The sequence below is a fragment of the Somniosus microcephalus genome, chromosome 2 (genome assembly GCF_052327205.1).
Source record: "Somniosus microcephalus isolate GS21.2 chromosome 2, FLI_Smic_1.0, whole genome shotgun sequence".
NCBI classification, from domain to species: Eukaryota; Metazoa; Chordata; class Chondrichthyes; order Squaliformes; family Somniosidae; genus Somniosus; species Somniosus microcephalus.
This window is the reverse complement of record NC_140988.1, coordinates 300,993,895-301,014,814: the sequence shown is the minus strand read 5'-3', so window position 1 is coordinate 301,014,814 and position 20,920 is coordinate 300,993,895. Positions and strand designations below refer to the sequence as shown.

The 20,920-nt window shown below is 44.6% G+C and overlaps 1 protein-coding gene across 3 annotated transcripts in view; it reads left to right on the top strand.

Moving 5' to 3' along the window:
* The first annotated feature begins 200 nt into the window (after positions 1 to 200).
* pdzd2 (PDZ domain containing 2) overlaps positions 201 to 20,920 on the top strand; it is a 569,380-nt gene continuing 548,660 nt past the window's right edge. For all 3 annotated transcript variants that reach the window (XM_085973666.1, XM_085973663.1, XM_085973675.1), the window contains exon 1: positions 201 to 1,058. In XM_085973666.1, coding sequence (XP_085829792.1) covers positions 571 to 1,058 — 488 coding nt within the window. In that variant the 5' untranslated portion in view covers positions 201 to 570. The remainder of the gene's footprint in view (positions 1,059 to 20,920) is intronic.

The window sequence follows — 20,920 nt, the reverse complement described above, 5'->3', positions numbered from 1 at the left end:
TTGAAAATAGGTATGACATTAGCCACTCTCCAGTCCAGGGAACATTAACTGCATAGAAAAAAAGTTAACAAAAATAATAAAATGTATTTCTGATGAAGAAAATGAAATCGTCTCCAAAATAATTCTTAAATTGTTTTTTTGAATTATGTTTACTGTTCTGAACTGTACTTGAACTGTGTTTTCCTTTCCTTTTTTTAAGAAGAAGAACTTGATGGAGCTAAAGATGAGCAACCTTTTTCTGCTGTGATGTTCCAAATCACATCCTGCCCAACGTCAGTGAGTGTATTTTATCAGTCCAGGTTTAAGAGCTGCCTCTCCCTACACAAGTTCTCTGGCACAATAACATTCATTTTGTTGTCCAACATTCTTTTCCCAGCATCAAGACATACTGAAAAATATATTTTGCTAATCCTTGATGTCATTTGAGCCTAAGCCATGTTTTGTTAAGTTAAAGTGGCAGAACCTAAAGAGGCCACCTACAATTCTCTGAAGATTTATGACCTGTGTATCAGCAACATGTTTTCCAGTGGCTGGGATTTTAGATAAAGTGGGAATGCTGGGTGACCCACAATGCCAATAACTCCAGAAAGTGCTAAGCTCTATCTCCCTCTCCTAGAACACTGGCTCCACATTAGGCTGAGGGAAGAACAGCAAACTCCAGGATTTCAGCTGTGCCACTCAGCCATTCAGATGCTTTGTGAATACATACACTTGAATTTCGGAGTGGGAGCAAGTGTTGTACAACCAGGCCAAAAGGAAAGAGAAGATTTTGAAATTTGTACAGCTCACTTGACCAGAGCAAAGGGAGACAAAGATAATCTTGGAGTACGTTTTGGGAATGTCCCAATCTATTGGGATTCTCTAAGTGACCAAGAGAGCAGGAAGACAAGAAAAAAAAAGAGAGGTAGCAAAGGGCCTGTATTGGATGTTGGATATATCTGGGTGACTGAAGTCGAGAAGCACAGTCCTGCTGCAAAATGCGAGAAGATTAAAATCCGAGATGAAGTGTTGTTATTGAATGGACAGTTGATGGTTGGTGTTGATGTTGCAGGTGCCAGGTAAGCACTGGATATGCTCACAATACTGTTCAAAGATCTCCTAATCCGTACCTCCCCATTCAATTATATAATGGCTGAGCATTAGGCTAATTGATATTTATGTAATCACCTTTTAGGCTTTAGTATAACTAAGTAAAAACATAAAGGAATATAAACAGAAGAGGAGCCCAATAATGAAGAGAAATTAATATAAGTAATTTTATTAACTATATATAATAGGTCTCCTACAATTTTAGTGTCATCAACTAAATGGGAGACAATTGTTCATCTCAGGATGTTATATATTGAACATTTCCTAAGGAGAGTAATTCACACATTGTCTATGGTGTGCAATTTGAACCTTAGGTGTTGACAATGGAGCGGTTCTCACATTTTTGGTGAGTGTGTGAGACTCAGGTGTTGATTATGAAGAAAGGGACATGTGTGAAAATACTATATTACAACTAGTTAGAAAAGGAGTCGGAAATATCTTTCAATATCTAATTTACTCTCTGTTTAAAGCTAAAGCTCCTATTCTCTGGATTTCAGCCATTTGTCTTTATGACTTCTGTGATGTGTTTAATTCTGTCTTTATAGTTATGCATTTCTATTATTAATAGTCTTTCCCTTCTCAAGAAAGTACATAATAATCAATGTACATTCTTTATTACATACGTATATTTTATCAGATACTTTTGTTTACAGACAAATAAAAGTCCCAAGTTGGATATTGTTGTAGAGACAAAAAATAAAACTGAGAGTGGTTAGAATGTGGAACTTGCTACCACATGGAGTAGTCAAGGCGAATAGCATAGATGCATTTAAGAGGAGGCTAGATCAATACTTGAGGGAGAAAGGAATAGAAGGATATGTTAATAAGGTTAGTTGAAGTAAGGTGGGATGAGGCTCGTGTGGAACAGAAACCTTATTTTGTGCCCCCACCCCTAACAGAGCTCACCCTTCCCCAGTCCAGAGGGAGCTTTAGATTCCTTTGATATCCAGACGATAAGCCTCCTCCAATCAGAATAAGTGTGTTATTAAAGGGAATACTGCAATTATCCTAACAGTTTCCTACAAAGAGTGTATGTGCATGTTTTAAATCTATATATTATATACAGCACAGAAACAGGCCATTCGGCCCAACCAGTCCATGCCAGCGTTTATGCTCCACCCGAACCTCCTCCCGTCTTTCCTCATCTAACTCTATCAGCATAACCCTCTATTCCCTTCTCCCTCATATGCTTACCTAACCGCCCCTTAAATGCATCTATACTATTTGCTTCAACCACTCCATGTGGTAGTGAGTTCCACATTCTCACCACTCTCTGGGTAAAGAAGTTTCTTCTGAATTCCCTATTGGATTTCTTGGTGACTATCTTATATTGATGGCCTCTAGTTATGCTCTTCCCCACAAGTGGAAACATTCTCTCTGTATCCACTCTATCAAAACCTTTCATAATTTTCAAGAGAAAAGAGACCCAGCCTGTTCATCCTTTCCTGATAGGTATACTCTCACATTTCTGGTATAATCCTTGTAAATTGTCTCTGCACCCTCTCCCGTGCCTCTATATCCTTTTTATAATACGGCGACCAGAATTGTATGCAGTACTCCAAGTGTGGTCTAACCAAGCTTCGGTAAAAGTTTAGCATATCGTCACTACTTTTCAATTCTATCCCTCTAGAAATAAACCCTAGTGCTTGGTTTGCTTTTTTATGGCCTTGTTAACCTGTATCGCTACTTTTAGTGATTTGTGTATTTGTACTCTGAGATCCCTTTGCTCCTCTACCCCATCCAAACTCACACCCTCCAAGTAATAAGTGACCTCCCTATTCTTCCTACCAAAATGTAATACCTCACATTTATCTGTGTTGAAACTTATTTGCCAATTATATGTTCACTCTGCAAGTTCATTAATACCTTCCTGTAATTTGTTGCAGTCCTCCTCAGTATTGACTATTCCCCCCAATTTGGTGTCATCCGCAAATTTAGAAATTATGGCCTAGAAATTCAGTATAGCCACGTTTGGGGCGCTACAGCCGGGCGGCCGCTAAAGTTTGCGCCCGGCGCAACTTTGCGCCACCTTCGCCGATATTCAGTGGCATCGCCCCAAGAGGTTGCTGCTGCGCTAAAACAGGCGATGCACGACTATCATTAGGCGCTAAGCCGGCGGCCCGGGGCGAAACCCCCGAGGGCGGGCGCAGCGCAGGTGCAGCGAGTTGCTGATTGACGGCAGACACTCTGGCGCCAGTGAGCTCTTAAAGGGGGAGGGTGGATTTGTTTTTTTGAAAGGTCGAGACTGGTGTATTTGTGTTTTTTGAAAGGCCGAGACTGCTCGATTTGTGTTTTTGGGGGGGGCTTCTCTCCATTAGTTTGTTATGTGGGAAGGGCACAGAGGTATCAAAGTAATAAATGTTCTTAAATCGCACTGTCCATGCTTTCTTTTGGAAGTCCTGGTTGCCCTGCTCGGCTGAGGGCTTGTGGAGCGGCTACATTCTTCTTGTGCCATTGGCACAAGCCATTCCCTGAGAGGGGGCCTAGAACCGACGTTCAATAAGCCGCCGACAGGCGGCCCTTGCACTTTCTACCTCCCTCCTGTGCTGGTCCTCCTCCTCCTCCTCCTCCTCTGGTGGTCCTCCAATGTCTGGTGGCAGTGGCTGAGTCCTGCGGATAGCCAGGTTGTGCAGCATGCAGCACACGACCACGAAATGGGAGACTCGCTCGGGCGAGTACTGTAGGGCTCCTCCAGAACGATCCAGACAGCGGAACCGTTGCTTCAGGACGCCGATTGTTTGCTCAATGAGGTTCCTGGTTGCTTGATGGCTGTCATTGTATCCCTCTTCAGCAGGGGTGCTGGGCGCACGGAGCAGGGTCATCAGCCAGGTGCACAAAGGATAGCCTTTGTCCCCGAGAAGCCATCCTCGTGGGTGAGGCTGGGCCTGGAACATGTCTGCCACAGAAGTCTGGCGCAGGATGAAGGCATCATGGCTGCTGCCTGGAAAGCGGGCATTGACAGCTAGGATGATCTGCCTGTGGTCACACACCAACTGCACGTTGAGCGAATGGTAGCCCTTCCGGTTGCGGTAATCCTCGGCATGCTCTAGAGGTGCCCGCAAAGCCACATGCGTGCAGTCAATGGCGCCCTGCACCATGGGGAAGCCCGCTAATGCTGCAAAGCCCATTGCACGCTGTTGCTGCTTGACAAGGGCCACGGAGAAGGAGATGAACTGACGTCTCCTTCTGAAAAGGGCATTGGTCACCTGGCGGATGCAGCAATGTACGGCAAACTGGGAGATGTTGGAAATGTCCCCAGCAGCGGATTGGAAGGAGCCGGTGGCATAGAAGTTGAGAGACACCGTCACCTTCACTGCCACCGACAGAGACGTCCTGCTCCTCAGATGTGGCTGCAGATCTCCGCGAAGCAGGTGGCAGATCTCAGTGACCACCGCCCTTCGGAATCGCAGCCTCCGAACACACTGCTCGTCAGACATGTTCAGATATGAGAACTGCTGGCGGTATACCCTGGGTGGGTAAGGCCTCCTTAGCTGACGCCTGTTGCCCCTTCTCCCTCTGGCCATGACTGCCACTCTCTCACGGCGTCTCTGAGCCCTTTGAATGCAATGGAGAAGGCCAACGTTTGCACCCATTGCAGCCCCCATTATATGTTTCCAATCAATGCTATGGCTCTGAAGTTACAGACAAGTGCAAAGCTGTGGCCTGAAGCCACAAGTACCTGTGCGAGTGTTGAGCCAAACCAGAAAGCTCTCTACCTTTATCTCTCTGCAAAGATCCGTCTCTCACAAAGAAGGAGTGTTGCAAAATGGCTGCCATTTCTACTGCAGGAGGAGTGCCCTTTAATTAGCGCCCCCCACGCCCCGCAGCGACTGGGAACCGTTCCCCTCTACCAGTCGCTAGGGGCGCCAGGCGCGCAATAGGCCGGCGCCACTGAATTTCCGGTTTGGGGCGCACAAAGGGCGTTGCACGATGAAATGACGTCAGGATCTGCGCGTGCAGCTGAGCACGCGCAAAGGCTTTGCGCCGCCGCTAAATCTTTACTGAAGTTGGGGAGAGGCGCAGATTGCGCAGCGCCCAGCCGCTAGCCGCCTAGCGCCCCACATCTCCTCCTCCTAAGGCGCTAGCGGCTGGCGCAAACAACTGAATTTCTAGGCCTATGTTTTTCATTCCAAAGTCTAAATCTTTAATATAAATTGAGAACAACAGTGGTCCCAGCACTGATCTTTGTGGAACACGACTTCCCACCTCCTGCCACTCTGAACAGCTACCTTTTACCCCTACTCGCTACTTTCTGTCTTGAAGCCAGCTAGCTATCCATTTTGCTACTTGTCCCCTGACTCCGCATTCTCTGACCTTATTCATTAGTCTATTATGTGGTACCTTATCAAAGGCCTTTTGAAAATCTAGATAAATTGGACCTACTGCATTACCCTTGTCTACTCTCTCTGTTACCTCTTCAGAAAATTCAATTAGGTTGGTCAAGCAAGACTTTTCCTTTTGAAATCCATGCTGACCATTCATTATTATATTTTTGGTTTCTAGATGTTCTTCTATTTTCTCCTTTATTAGGGATTCCATTATTTTTCCTACCACCGATGTTAAGCTGACTGGTCTATAGTTCCCTGGATATGTTCTATCTCCCTTCTTAAATATAGGTATTATGTTAGCCATTCGCCAGCCCTCTGGCACTACACCTTTTTTTAACGAATTATTAAATATGTGCAGTAATGCCTCTGCTATCTCTCCCCTAGATTCTTTTAATATGCGCTGATGTAATCCGTCTGGACCAGGGTTTTATTCTCTTTGAGTTTGATTAGTTTATTTAATATATCTCCTCATTTTATTTTAAATGCAGTTATCTCATTACTAATCTCATCATCTGATGTCGTCTCCACCTGTTCTATCTCCCTGGTAAATACTGAAGCAAAGTAATTATTTAATATTTCTGCCATCTCTCTATCGCTGCCTGTGGTATTATCCTGTCCATCCCTTATTGGCCTTATTCCTATCCCAGCCTTCCTTTTTTTATTTATGTGCCTGTAAAATATTTTACTGTTTTGTTTCATGTTCCTCGATAATTTAATTTCATAGTTCCTCATTGCTTTCCTAATTGGTTTTTTTGACTTCTCTCCTAATCTCTTTGTATTCGGCCTTATCATGCACTCCCTGCTGTCCATGTACTTAATGTATGCCTTTTTCCTTACCCTCAATTTTTCCCTTATGGCTTTATTCATCCATGGTGTCTCATTAGTGTTTAGCTTGTTCTTGTTTTTTAGCGGAATATATTTTTCCTGGACTCTGTTGAACACCGTTTTAAATGTTTCCCATTGCTGTTCTACATCATTGTTTGCCAATATTGTTGTCCATTTTATTTTCCCAAGTTCGATTCTCAGCCCCTCAAAATCAGCTTTTCTCCAATCTATTACCCTGGTCTTCGTCATACTTATGTCCTTCTCAGTTATTGAGACAGACTTTTTTTGTACGTGTAATATAACCTTGATACAGTGATTGTTGTACAAAGCTTCTGCCTGAAAAACAAAATTTACGCTATGCTCAGGAACACCTCAGCCCAGGACAAATTATAAATTACAATCTCAAGGATAACTAACACAAACGAGTCCATTTTGCCCCTGAATAGTACTGCACATAAACATTCCTTCATGGCTTTTCTGATGTCTGCGCCTGAAGAGGGCACAGCAGTGTAAATTTCGTGCGAGTGAATGTCAGAGGGCTGAGCAGAGATTTCCTCAAATAGTGCCAGGCAACCTTCCCTCCTAGAAACCTGATGCTAATGATTCCTGAGCTGCCACTCCATTGCTATCAGGCTTAAGGGACAGGCTGGTATTGTCACGATAGTTCCTTATTTTTGACTTTCTTAATAAAGGAGTTTTGTTGCTTCTGTACTTGCTGCAGAATGCCATTAGCATTTAGATTTAGTGATGGAGGCTCCACCTCCCAACTCCCCCCTCCGCCCCCCCTCCCCCCCCACACTGTGCCATATGATTTATTTGGAAGCAGATGAGGGGAAACACCCACAGCCCCTTTCACTACCACTGAAGTCACTCTCCTGAGCCACTAAGAACTGTTTCCCCACCACAGAGTAGGAATCATTCCCTTTCCCAGACTCTACATTTGCTCCATGCTCACAGTCAAATAATTCCCGTACCATTGTTCTTCATGCTGATACTTGTTTCACCTGTTCTTCCACCTACTGCTTGGTACATTGGTGCCACCCGCTTACCAGCTCCCTACAAAGCAGACTGCAGGGGTGCTCAGACTCCTTCTTGGGGTGCTGCTTCCATCCCAGCCATGGCATAGCAGCACAAAATCATTCATCGGGGACAGCATATTTAAGTTAATGTGAAGACCGTTGACAAGCACATCACAGCTCTGGCACCACGTAAGTGAACAATTTACCATAAGTCATCCAAAGGTGTCCAGATAGAAATCCTGGCCCATTTCTTGCAAAAAACACCCCTAATATCTGCCTTTCTCTTGGGGATTTGACTGTACCTGCATCTTTATTGGTGCAGCCTTTAAAGCCAGATAATGAAGCAGGCCATGCCCGCATGCAACAAGACTTGGACGACGTTCAGGCTTGGGCTGATAAGTGGCAGGTAACATTCGCGCCACAGAAGTGCCAGGCAATGACTATCTCCAACAAGCGAGAGTCTAACCACTGCCCCTTGACATTCAACGGCATTACCATCGCCGAATCCCCCACATCAATATCCTGGGGGTCACCATTGACCAGAAACTTAACTGGACCAGCCACATAAATACTGTGGCTACAAGAGCAGGTCAGAGGCTGGGTATTCTGCCATGAGTGTCTCTCCTCCTGACTCCCCAAAACCTTTCCACCATCTACAAGGCACAAGTAAGGAGTGTGATGGAATACTCTCCACTTACCTGGATGAGTGCAGCTCCAACGACACTGAAGAAGCTCGACACCATCCAAGACAAAGCAGCCCGCTTGATTGGCACCCCATCCACCACCTTAAACACTCACTCCCTCCACCACCGGCGTACCGTGGCTGCAGTGTGTACCATCTACAAGATGCACTGCAGCAATTCGCCAAGGCTTCTTCGGCAGCACCCCCAAAACACGCGACCTCTTCCACCTAGAAGGACAAGGGCAGCAGGAGCATAGGAACACCACCACCTCCAAGTCACACACCATCCTGACTTAGAAGTATATCGCCGTTCCTTCATTGCCGCTGGGTCAAAATCATGTAACTCCCTACCTAACAGCTCTGTGGGAGTACCTGCACCACACAGACTGCAGCGGTTCAAGAAGGCAGCTCACCACCACCTTCTCAAGGGTAATTAGGGATGGGCAGTAAATGCTGGCCTTACCAGCGATGTCCACGTCCCATAAACGAATAAAAAAAATTTGCTCCCGATTTCCCTGGACCGGCATCTGACATCCGGTGCACTGCACCTTCATTACGCCCAGTTAGAATTGGGAAAAGAATATTGGCCTTAAAACTGTTTCAACCTCAGAAATAAATTTCTGCTGTAACACAAAATACTGACAGTAGAACTTAACAGACTAATGTTATTATGTAAGAACCTCATGGGTGTAATTCTAATTTGAAGAGTTGTGGTTTAGGAGCAGGACATTAGCATGCATTCCAACACACCTGGGACCGGAGTTTGAATCCAACCCTAATGTCTTGCTGGTGTTTGGATCTGAGGTCAAACAAGATTGAATAGCCTCCATTTAATTTAATGCATTGGAAACCACAAAGCTGTCCTTAAATTCAGCCATAATTGCCATTGATCCAGTGGTTTCCTTCATAACAAAAGGGAACTGACAACTTATGCAATATGGGATTCACATGAGGACTAATGCTATTTGGTGAGGTTAGCACAAACACAGGAACAATTTTTTGTATGTGACCTAAAGCTGGTGCTAATGGATACCAAGTGCAAAAGAAGGAAAAGCTCGTTATCATATGTTGCTTTATCAGATCCTCAGGGCATCCCAACATACTTCACATTCAACAAATTACTCCCTAAACCTCTTCGCCTCTCTACCTCTCTATCCTCCTTTAAGAGGCTCCTTAAAACCTACCTCTTTGGACATCTGTCCTAATATCGCCATATGTGGCTCAGTGTCAAACTTTGTTTGATAACATTTCTGTGAAGCGCCTTGGGAGGTTTTACTACTTTAAAGATGCTATATAAATGCACGTTGTTGCTGTTGTTGTTTAGTCACTGTTACTAAGTAAACAAATGCAGCACCCAATTTGTGCACAGCAAGATCCCATAGAAGTGATAATTTTGTTTGATAGTGTTATGAATAAGGGAGGCAATATCTCTCAGTGTTTACTTATTTCCTAATCGTGGCATAAAATGTAAGAGCAGGGAGGCTATGCTTGAATGATATAAAACACTAATTAGGCCACAGCTAGAGTACTGCGTACTGTTCTGGTCACCACATTACAGGAAAGATGTGATTGCACTATAGAGGGTACAGAGGAGATTTACAAGGATATTGTCAGGACTGGAGAAGTTTAGCTATGAGGAAAGATTGGATAGGCTGGGGTTGTTTTCTTTGGATCAGAGGATGAGGGGCGACTTAATTGAGGTGTATAAAATTATGAGGGGCCTAGATAGAGTGGATAGGAAGGACCTATTTCCTTTAGCAGAGAGGTCAATAACCAGCAGGGGGCATAGATTTAAAGTAATTGGTAGAAGGATTAGAGGGGAGTTGAGGAGACATTTTTTCACCCAGAGGGTGGTGGGGGTCTGGAACTCACTGCTTGAAAGGATGGTAGAGGCAGAGACCCTCATCGCATTTAAAATGTACTTGGATATGCACTTGAAGTGCTGTAACCTGCAAGGCTACGGACCAAGAGCTGGAAAGAGGGATTAGGCTGGATAGCTCTTTTTTGACCAGCGCAGAGACGATGGGATGAACGGCCTCTTTCTGTGCCGTAAACTTCTATGATTCTAAGCAAGCTGAGTACAGGACTGCACAGCACCATGATTAATACATTCTTCAAAGCAGTGGACCTGATACCACGTGTCTCTTGATGTCCCAGCAGCTGTTTCTGTTTTAGCTAAAATATAATGAGTGGTGACAGATATTTCTGGCACTGATTTCCACAGAGCTGTCAGGCACTTCTTTCAGCTGGACCCGTTACAACCACGTCTATGGTTGGCAGGAATGTAACGAGTACAATTATAGATCTTACTTGTGATTGATGAAAACCATCATTAACCAATCTAATAACTGGGAAAAACTTCTCTTCATATTATTGACGTTAGTGCTGAAGGTTTTGATAGTCTGGCAGAGTTTCCAATTGGCAGGGACGAATTTCAGGGAGATTGTTGGTTGAAGGGGGATAAATCTAAACAGTGAGCTCATCCAAAGGCTCAGCCTATTAACACAGTGAGTACTGAGCTGTTGAGACCAGGAAAGTCCCAACTTCGATCCTCTGTGCTGTGTTAGGTAATCACAGCCAGGGTGGCAGGAAGGACCCAAGGGGCCGTCAGATGCCACATTTCTTGCCTCCTCTCTAGCAGGCAGCCAAATTGCATCCATAATGGTGTGGATGCCCATCAACTGCATTTAGTGGCTTAATCATAAGAACATAAGAAATAGGAGCAGGAGTAGGCCATTCGGCCCTTCGAGCCTGCTCTACCATTCAATGCGATCATGGCTGATCTTTTGCCTCAACTCCATTCACCGGCCCTATCGCCATATCCCTTGATGCCCTTACTAGTCAGAAATCTATCGACTTCTGTTTTGAATATACCCAATGACTGAGCCTCCACAGCCCTCTGGGGTAGAGAATTCCAAAGATTCACCACCCTCTGTGTGAAGAAATTTCTTCTCATCTCAGTCCTGAATGGCCTATCCTTTATCCTGAGGCTGTGGCCCCTGGTTCTAGACTCCCCAGCCAAGGGAAACATTCTCCCAGCATCCACCCTATCAAGCCCTGTAATAATTTTGTATGCTTCAATGAGATCCCCTCTCATTCTTCTGAATTCAAGAGAATACACGCCTAGTTTACTCAATCTCTTCTCATACGACAGTCCCGCCATCCCAGGAATCAATCTCGTGAACCTTTGTTGCACTCCCTCTATGGCAAATATATCCTTCTTTAGGTAAGGAGACCAAAATTGTACACAGTACTCCACGTGGGGTCTCACCAGGGCCCTATATAATTGGAGTACGACTTCTTTACTCCTGTACTCAAATCCTCATTTTAAATCTAGTTCTGCACTCACAAACTAAGACAAATAGCTAACTTACATTTACATTATTTAGACCTCTCAGCAGAGATGATGTCCCCCTCAATCTTCTTTACTCCAATGAAAACAAGTTGTGCTAAATGTCGTAGAATATTCCTTGTCGCTCTTCTTTGAACCCTCTCCAATACATCAATATAATTTTGAAGGTTGACTTCTCAAAATTGCACACACTGCGGGGAATACTCCTCCATGATCCCACCTGAAATCAGGTGGGTTTGCAGCGGAGGATGTGGGAAAATTCAAAGAGTGAGGCCTACCGTCACCTCACTGCCCCAACTGGGATTCCCTCCCCCCACCCCCATGGGACAACAGGCAATTTGGCTCAACCAATCTGTGTCAGAGTGTACCCTCCATGTGAAAAAATAGTTCTAATCACATTTACTCATCCTGTTCCCATATCTCTATATGCTCTCCTCCTTCATTCACCTATCCAATCTAATCTTAAATTTCAACATTGATTCTGCCTCAACCATTGGCCCAGGAATTAAATTCCACAGTCTCGCAATTCTGTGTAAAGAAGTTTCTCTTGCTCTCTGTTCTAAATCTCTTACATTTAATCTTGTATCTATGACCCCTCGTTCTAGACCCTGGAACTATTGAACATTCTGAAACACTGGGTATTCTCAGTGATCAATATTAAGAGCACAAAGGTAAGCACGGTTGTGGGAGGTCATTCGACTCATCTATCCATAGAAACCTACAGTCCCACCATCAGTGGATGAAGTTGTCTCCTCACCAGACGTCCACAGCAGGGGTCTCTGGATAGTGATCAGATGTGGGAACCCCTACTCCTGCACATCCTTACTCACACCAACTTACCTTGCACCTCCACTCATCCCTCTCTCTCTATCTACATTATCACATCCCCATCTTACTAGCCACCCCTCACTCTCACCCTCATCCTAGTGCAATCATACCAACTAACAACATACAAGGGTAGCCACTTGGGTGTTTTATCCAATGTTCATGTAAAGTTTCTGTTAATGTGCTGTCAAACATTAAAATCTTTATTTTCAACACTTTCCGTTCTTGGACAGATTTGTGTGCACCTTTGGAAGTGGCTTAGTGAGTTGCAGTGAATGGTGAGACATAACGGTACCCCTGCAATGGTGGCAAGTGTGAAAGGAATGGCTTGGACATTGTAGGGATGCTTTATGGTGTTGTTGTGGGGTGGTGCCAACCTGACGCATCATGTAGCAGCCAGGGTGTACAGCGTCAAGTGAAGTAAATCTGGCCATGGTGTGGCCATCCCTGGCCTCCCGGGCAGCAATGTGCTGATGCCTCGGGTGCTGATGCCCTCTGTCCTGTGCAGCATCAGGTGATTGCGGAGAAGGTTGGTGTTGTTGTTGGTGCTGCTGGTGTGCCTGGTGCTGCTGGTGTTGGGGCTGATCGTGGTCAGATTCTGAGGACCAAGGTGAGACAGTATTGATGGAATAGATGGCAGATGAAGTAGAGATGACAGAAGCATTCTGTCAATGGTGAGAGAGTTCATCCAATGAGGTGAGAGTGGTTAGAGAGTGGAAAGTGGAAAGCCTGTAGAATCTGTGCTAGAAATGGACTGAGAAACAGCTTGTGGCTGAGGAAAGTGTTGATCTGTCAGGTGGGAGCTTTTACTGTACATTTGAAGCTTTCAAGTAATCAGCTGGAGCAATGGCCACTGAACTCCCACCTCAGGTTGACAGCCGTGGTCCTCGAACAGTGTGATTCCTGTGGCCATGAAGTTAAAGTCAAAAGGAAAGTTAAAAAAGCCTGTTAATCATCTGTCAACTAGAAGCTAATGAGTTTAATTGGGTCGCCCGCCACTGCCTGTTGGGTCTGCTCAGCACTGACAGACCAGACATTGGGAAAGGCGCATTATGGTGGGTTGACAGCAGGGTCCCGACCCGCTGTCAAAAAAAATCAAATTTCCCACCCGACCCGCCACCGATCTCGCCCGCTGACCTCCCAGAAAATTCCAGCCTATGATTCTAGATGACAGTTTGAAGGGTAAAATAGCGTCAGCATGAGAAAATTTTCCTATTGGGCTTCAGTTTTCAGAGAAAAATTACCTGAATTGCAGAATGTGATCTCAACTGCTAAGAAAAGTCCTGAAATCAGCATCCATTTTTTTTCTTATGCATCTCTGACGTGCTTTGGAATGTTTTTCTACGTTAAAGAAGCTATACAAATGTGAGTTGTGCTGCTTTTGTCATTGAAATCCAGTGAAATAAAAAAGAATTTAACTTTGTGGTGGCCTTGGTCATAGGCTTTTATTCAAGGCTGTGCTATTTTTAGTTGTACATTGTTTTTTGAGTTGTCAGAATTTTTGAGTTTTTTTGGTTGCTATGTGCAATGTGACTGGGGCGCTATGTTCTATAAATGTAAATATGAACGTCTGTTTAAGGAGCAGTGAAACGGGCCCTGCTGGAAACACGGCAGGAAGTTCCTGGGCAGCACTATAGGAAGAGGAGTAGGCCATTCAGCCCCTCGAGCCTGCTCTGCCATTAATTAGATCATGGCTGACCTGTACCTCAACTCCTCTTACCCGCCTTAGATCTATATGCCTTGATACCCTTACCTAACAAAAATCTATCGATCTCAGTCTTGGAGATCTCGGAGTGGAGAGTAGATATTACCGTTTTTCTTGTACATCATACTCTGAACATAGATGCGCTTCAGATGCTATATACAGGATAATCAGCCTTAACATGACATGCATGCAAGAGATTATAAACAACTTTTTTTTTGACAAAGCAACAAACAAACTGAAGAGCATTAGCGAAACTCATATGCAGCTGATTATATGTGAATCGATTGTGTAAACTCTGGCCCTTCAGGGGTCAGTGGTCTCATGTCAGATGTCTTTCAGAGTTAAGTCTACAATCCTGGCCAGTCTTTTGTAGCTGGCATGAATTCAGGAAGGCTTCATTTCATTCACAAAACTTTTACCACAATTTTACTTCACAAAATCATAAATATGAGATTAATTACTTTTTTTGGAGAGGATGCCTTCACACAGTCACATAAATCAAAAGTTACAAAATCAAAAGAAACAAAATAAAATGACATTTACCATTAAATAATGTAAATTATTGGGTTGCATGACACATGATCATTTCTGAATGGAAGGCTGTAGTTTATAGAAGTGGCACAAAGCTGTGGGATTGGGCATGGGAATGGTTTAAATGGTGTGGTGGTCGATAAGAAAACATTTAACAAACGCTATAGTCTTCAGAAAACATCTAGGTTTTTCTCTGCTCAATTTTGTCTGTCTCCCACCACTTGAATACATGGGCTCACGCGATATCACAGCACTTTTGGTCTCGACAACACTTCAGATGCCATGCTTTGTGTGACAGGCTAGCCCTGGGATGTAGAGCTGAGTGACAAAATTGGTAAAGTCTGATGCCAAAATGTAAGCCTCCCCAGCACTGACATCCTTCACTTTAATGAGCATAAAATCCATACCCCCCCCCCCCAAATAGAAAGAACCAGACTACAAAAAAGCTTTAGCATGTCATTTAAAAAAGAAAATAAATCATTTGACATGTGCTCAACATATTTTGTGAACATCAGACAAGCACTCAAACTGCTCCAGTGAATTTAAGAGAGGAGAGAGTCTTCCTCAGGAGGGCTTTCTTCTGGAAGGTATAGCATAATGATAATTTACCCGTACTAGTCTGAATAGACAAGAACTCCATGTGGACATTAGAACATAGGCAGAGTGATAAGTATTAAAAAAATTAACAATAGTGTAGATAACTTTTATTAATTTGCGATATGACAGTTCCTTGATGCTCATATGGAGACCAGAATTAGAGCACAGTAGTATATAGTTGTTACGCAGTGAATGTTTGGATGAAAGTGTGAAGGTCTGAACAGGACGTTCCCGTTAATTGCACGTGTTTCTTCTAGGACTGCACTAAAAATAGTTTACAAAATGTTGCTTTTTTTTTGGCTGCTATTTTTAATTAAAGTTGTGGTTGGGGCCCCCCAGATGGCCTAGTTGTAAATGTACCACCCAGAATGGAATTGAGCCATTGGGCATGATTATCCTGATGCCCCTGAACGGAAGCACCAGTATTTCCTGACACAGGGGTACCCCCGTTACAGGCCTGCGTAGCACACGCAACAGGGGAGGATGATTGAACACAGTTGCATTGTTACTGGCCAGCACCCAGAAGGCCCCAGGTCCTAAGATTGTCCTGGGGCAGGGTTGGATTAAATAAAGACACTCGCCTGCAGGTATCTTCAAGACGCCCCAGGACTTCTGTAGAACCTGAGATCCAATGCCTGGTTTCTTGACGTGCGCCTCCAGTTGAACATCCAGTGGACCATTGTAATGGAAAGTGAGTCGTGAGACAGGGAACACCCTTTGCGCCTCACTTGCATCTCTGCATTGAGCCTGTGCATACTTCAGGCGCAGACCCAGTTCTACCCCCTCCCCAGGAAGCCCTGTAAGAGCCCTGCTGAAATCCTGTTTCTGCTTCTTTTCCTAACCTTTACACCTAGGAAATGGGCATTCCCTGGGATCAAAGGTAAGAAAAATTGGCCCTATACAGACCTGGAGATCTTGGGTTCTTTGTTGAGTTAGCCTGGGTAGCAATCCAGGGCTACAATTGGTCTCAATGTGCCTGAGCTAGGGGGAGAGGAAACATTATTTAGGGTTACCAATCCTGATTTGTGTACAGTGGCTTCTGCCAGAACGTATGTTTCTATGTTTCTATGTATGGCCGACAAATTGATTTTGCGGCAGAAACCACCTGGAACATGGGCCTGAAGATGTCAGCCCGAGGCTCGCTCCAAATTAGGTCTCAGGCCTAATATCCTGTGGACAAAATCAGCCGGCTCAGATGTTGAACCTTGGGTTGGGGCGAGGGGGGCGGGGGGGTATGAACAGGAAGTGGTGTGGTTAGTGGGGGGGGGGGTGCGGATGGTGAAACCAGGCCAGCAGCACTGTTGTAGAGCCAAGTGAAGCACTTCTGGGGGCATTGCACATGAGATACTGCCTCCCATAATTTATCCCCCCACTCATTTAGTGCCCAGAAATCAGGCGCGGCGCGGGTCAACTTATACCCCTATATGACTATATGTATGGCGGTCAGGTGAGGACAGAATGAGGCTGGTCTGTGAAACCCCCATGGTACAATAGACTGCCAAAGCCCACTGCCTAGGCTCACACAGGAAGAATGGACATCTGGGTGAGGTACCAGAAGGCAGCATGCACCAGTGGTACCATATTACACAGAATTACATAGCACAGCGCAGAAATAGGCCATTCGACCCAACTAGTCTGTGCTGGTGTTTATACTCCTCACGAGTGTCCTCCCATTCCATTTACCTCAACTCAGCCATTCAACCTTTCATATTGCAGAATGATGCAGAAAACCCAGGAAAGGAGGGGTGAAATTTAGAAGGAAATTAATATAATATGTACATGTATATTAAAAAGGTACCTGGTAGAAAATAAATTAAAGTTGTATTTAAAGAAGTTCAGGGCTGTGATAGCGATGAGTGAGATAGAGGCTGGAGCCACACACACACAATCTCACACATGTTATGTCCAAGGGTGTAGTGGAGCTAAAAGTGATACTGTGGGGGACTACGGTCTCCCGCGTAAAGAAATAGGCAACACAGCGAGCTACAAGAAATAGGTCTTTACTCCAACTCTCACAATACAGTACTGAATTCGTGAAGCCCGCGAACCTGTGATGACTCACGGATTGGTCACCTGCTGGAACCTGATTGGTTTTCCTTCTATCAGCAGCAGGCAAGTCTGAACATGCCTTATTCCTCTCAGCTTGCAACTGTCTTGCGGGGGGAGGGGAATACAGCAGTTAAAAGGGGATTATACAGGTTTATCTACATACACACAGTGTTTCCCCATTGTGGCAACAATACCACCCTGGTGAGTCACACAGATGCAAATGTCGATGCTACAGAGAAACCAAGGTTAAAACATGATGAATCACATCTGATGCTTGATGTTGTTTTCTGCTTGACCACCATTTCAAGTCTTGCTTTTTACATAGATACATAGAAGATAGGAGCAGGAGTAGGCCATTCGGCCCTTCGTGCCTGCTCCGCCATTTAATGAGATCATGGCTGATCCTTTAATTCAGTATCCCGTCCCCGCCTTCTCTCCGTAACCCTTAACCCCTTTTGCCCGTAGAAATATATCTAATTCCCTCTTAAATATATTTAATGAGCTGGCGTACACTGCCCTCTGTGGCAATGAGTTCCACAGGTTCACCACTCTCTGAGTGAAGAAATTCCCCCTCATCTCTGTCCTAAATGGTTTAGCCCTTATCCTTAAATTATGTCCTCTAGTTCTGTTCTCACCCGCCAAGGGAAACATTCCTTCTGCATCCAGTCTGTCTAGACCTGTCAGAATTTTATACACTTCTATGAGGTCCCCTCTCAATCTTCTAAACTCCAGTGTGTACATCCCTAAACTACATAGTCTCTCCTCATAGGTCATTCCCGCCATTCCTGGTATCAGCCTGGTGAATCGCCGCTGCACCCCCTCCATGGCAAGAACATCCTTCCTCAGATGAGGCGACCAAAACTGTACACAGTACTCGAGGTGTGGTCTCACCAGTGCCCTGTACAGCTGCAGCAAGGTATCCCTGTTCCTGTATTCTAACCCTTTTGCTATGAAGGCCAGCATACCGTTTGCCTTCTTGACCGCCTGTTGCACCTGCATGCTCGCCTTCAGTGACTGGTGTACAAGAACACCCAGGTCTCTCTGTACTTCCCCCTCTCCCAATCTATTGCCATTTAAATAATAATTTGCCCTCCCGTTCCTGCACCCAAGGTGGATAACTTCGCACTTGTCCACATTATAGTGCATCTGCCATTTATCCGCCCAATCGCCCAGTCTGTCCAAATCGCTCTGGAGCTTCCTGGTCTCTTCCTCTGAGCCCACCCCACCTCCTAGTTTAGTGTCGTCTGCAAATTTGGAAATGCTGCATCCGACTCCCTGATCCAGGTCATTAATGTAAATTGTGAACAGCTGGGGGCCCAGGACAGATCCCTGTGGTACCCCACTTGTTACTGCCTGCCATTCAGAAAATGAGCCGTTTATTCCAACTCTCTGTTTTCTATCTGACAGCCAGTTCCCTATCCACGCCAAAACTTTCCCCTTTATCCCATGAGCCTCAATTTTCCATGCTAATCTTTTATGTGGGACCTTATCGAAGGCCTTTTGGAAGTCCAGGTACACCACATCTACTGGCTCTCCCCCATCTATTCTACCAGTTACTCCCTCAAAAAATTCCAATAGATTAGTCAAGCACGATTTACCCTTTGTAAATCCATGTTGACTCTGTCCTATCCTGTCCCCATTTGCTAAGTGCTCCGCTATTTCATCCTTAATGATGGACTCCAGCATTTTGCCCACAACTGATGTAAGGCTTACAGGTCTGTAATTACCTGCTTTTTCCCTACCCCCCTTCTTGAATAGTGGGGTAACGTTAGCTACCCTCCAATCCATCGGCACTGTTCCCGAGTCTAATGAATTCTGAAAAATCATCCTTAGTGCATCCGCTATCTCTAGGGCCACCTCCTTCAGTACCCTAGGATGCATGTTATCAGGCCCTGGGGATTTGTCCACCTTCAATCCCTTTAGCTTCCTTAACACCATATCCTTAGAGATATTGATTTGCGTCAGTTCCTCCTTTGCCAATGTCCCTATTTTTCCCGATATCCCAGGGAGGTTTTTTGTGTCTTCCTTCGTAAAGACTGACCCAAAGTATGCATTTAGTTGATCTGCCATTTCCTTATTTCCCATTATATATTCCCCCGTATCTGACTGCAATGGACCAACTTTGGTTTTCACCAGTCTTTTCCTTTTGATATATTTATAAAAGCTTTTGGAGTTAGTTTTTATATTTTCCGCCAGCTTGTTTTCGTAAGCTATTTTGCCCCTCTTGATCATGCCCTTTGCCCTCCTTTGCTCTATCTTAAACTGTTCCCAATCTTCCGCTCTGGCGCTTTTTTTGGCTATTTTATACGCCCTATCTTTGGATTTTATGCTGTCTCTAATTTCCCCTGTTATCCACGGTTGAGTCACCTTTTTAGATTTCCTTTTATGCCAGATTGGTATAAACAATTTTTGCAATTTTGTCATTCTATCTTTAAATGTTTGCCATTGTTTATCTACCTCCAGTCCTCTCAGGAACGTTGTCCAATCAGACCTACTCAGTTCCCGTCTCATGGCATCATAATTCCCCTTGTTTAAATTCAGGACCTTAGTCTCTGAGTCAATTTCTTCGCTCTCCATTTCGAGTGAGAAATCGATCATGTTATGATCGCTCTGACCCAAGGGTCCCCGTACAACAAGATTACTGATTAGTCCCTTCTCATTGCACAGTACCCAGTCCAATATAGCCTGTTCCCGAGTTGGTTCCTCGACATATTGATCCAGATAACCATCCCTTAAACACTCAAGGAATTCCTCCTCCTCATTATTTTTACTGATTAGGCTAGTCCAATCTATATGTAAGTTAAAGTCACCTATGATGACAGCTGTGCTCTTATTGCACGCTTCTCTAATTTCCCTCGTGATGCCCTCCCTAACCTCTATTTTACTATTTGGAGGCCTATATACCACTCCTATTAATGTTTTTCGCCCCTCGCTATTTCTTAGCTCCACCCATATAGATTCTGTACTAACTGAGTTAATATCCTTCCTTTCAATTGCATTTATCCCCTCTTTTACTAGCAATGCTACCCCTCCTCCCTTTCTTTTTTGTCGATCCTTCCTAAATACTGAATACCCCTGTATGTTAAGCTCCCAGCCCTGCTCACCCTGCAACCATGTTTCCGTAATCCCAATTAGATCATAATTATTAACCTCTATTTCCACAGCTAATTCATCTACCTTGTTCCTGATGCTTCTCGCATTAAGGTATAAAACCCTCAGGCTTTTTTTATGCTCACATTTTTTATGAATTAGTTTGGCCCTTTGTTTTTTGTTCCTCACCCTTTTACCATTTATTTCTGTCTGCCTTTCACTTTCCTCTATTTCACTACATAGGTTTCTAGCCCCCTGCCATACTAGTTTAAATGCTCCCGAACTGCTTTATCAAAAATTACCCCGAGAACATCAGTTCCATCTCTGCACAGGTGTAGACCGTCCCTTTTGTATAGGTCACACCTACCACAAAACTGGTTCCAATGCCTCAAAAATTTAAAACCCTCCCTCTTACACCACTGCTCAAGCCACGTATTTAGCCTAACTATCCTGTTCTCTGTACTCTTACTAGCACGTGGCACTGGTAGTAATCCAGAGATTACTACCTTCGAGGTCCTACTTTTTAGCTTGGCTCCTAACTCCCTAAATTCTACTTGTAGGACCTCTTCCCTTTTTTTAGCTACGTCGTTGGTACCAACATGTATCACGACAACTGGCTGTTCCCCCTCCCCCTCCAGAATGTTCTGCACCCGCGCCGAGACATCCTTGACCCTTGCACCAGGGAGGCAACATACCATCCTGGAGTCTCGGTCGCGACCACAGAAACCCCTATCTATTCCCCTTACAATCGAATCCCCTATTACTATAGCCCTGCCACTCTTTTTCCCTCCCTTCTTTGCAACAGAGCCAGTCATGGTGCCATGAGCC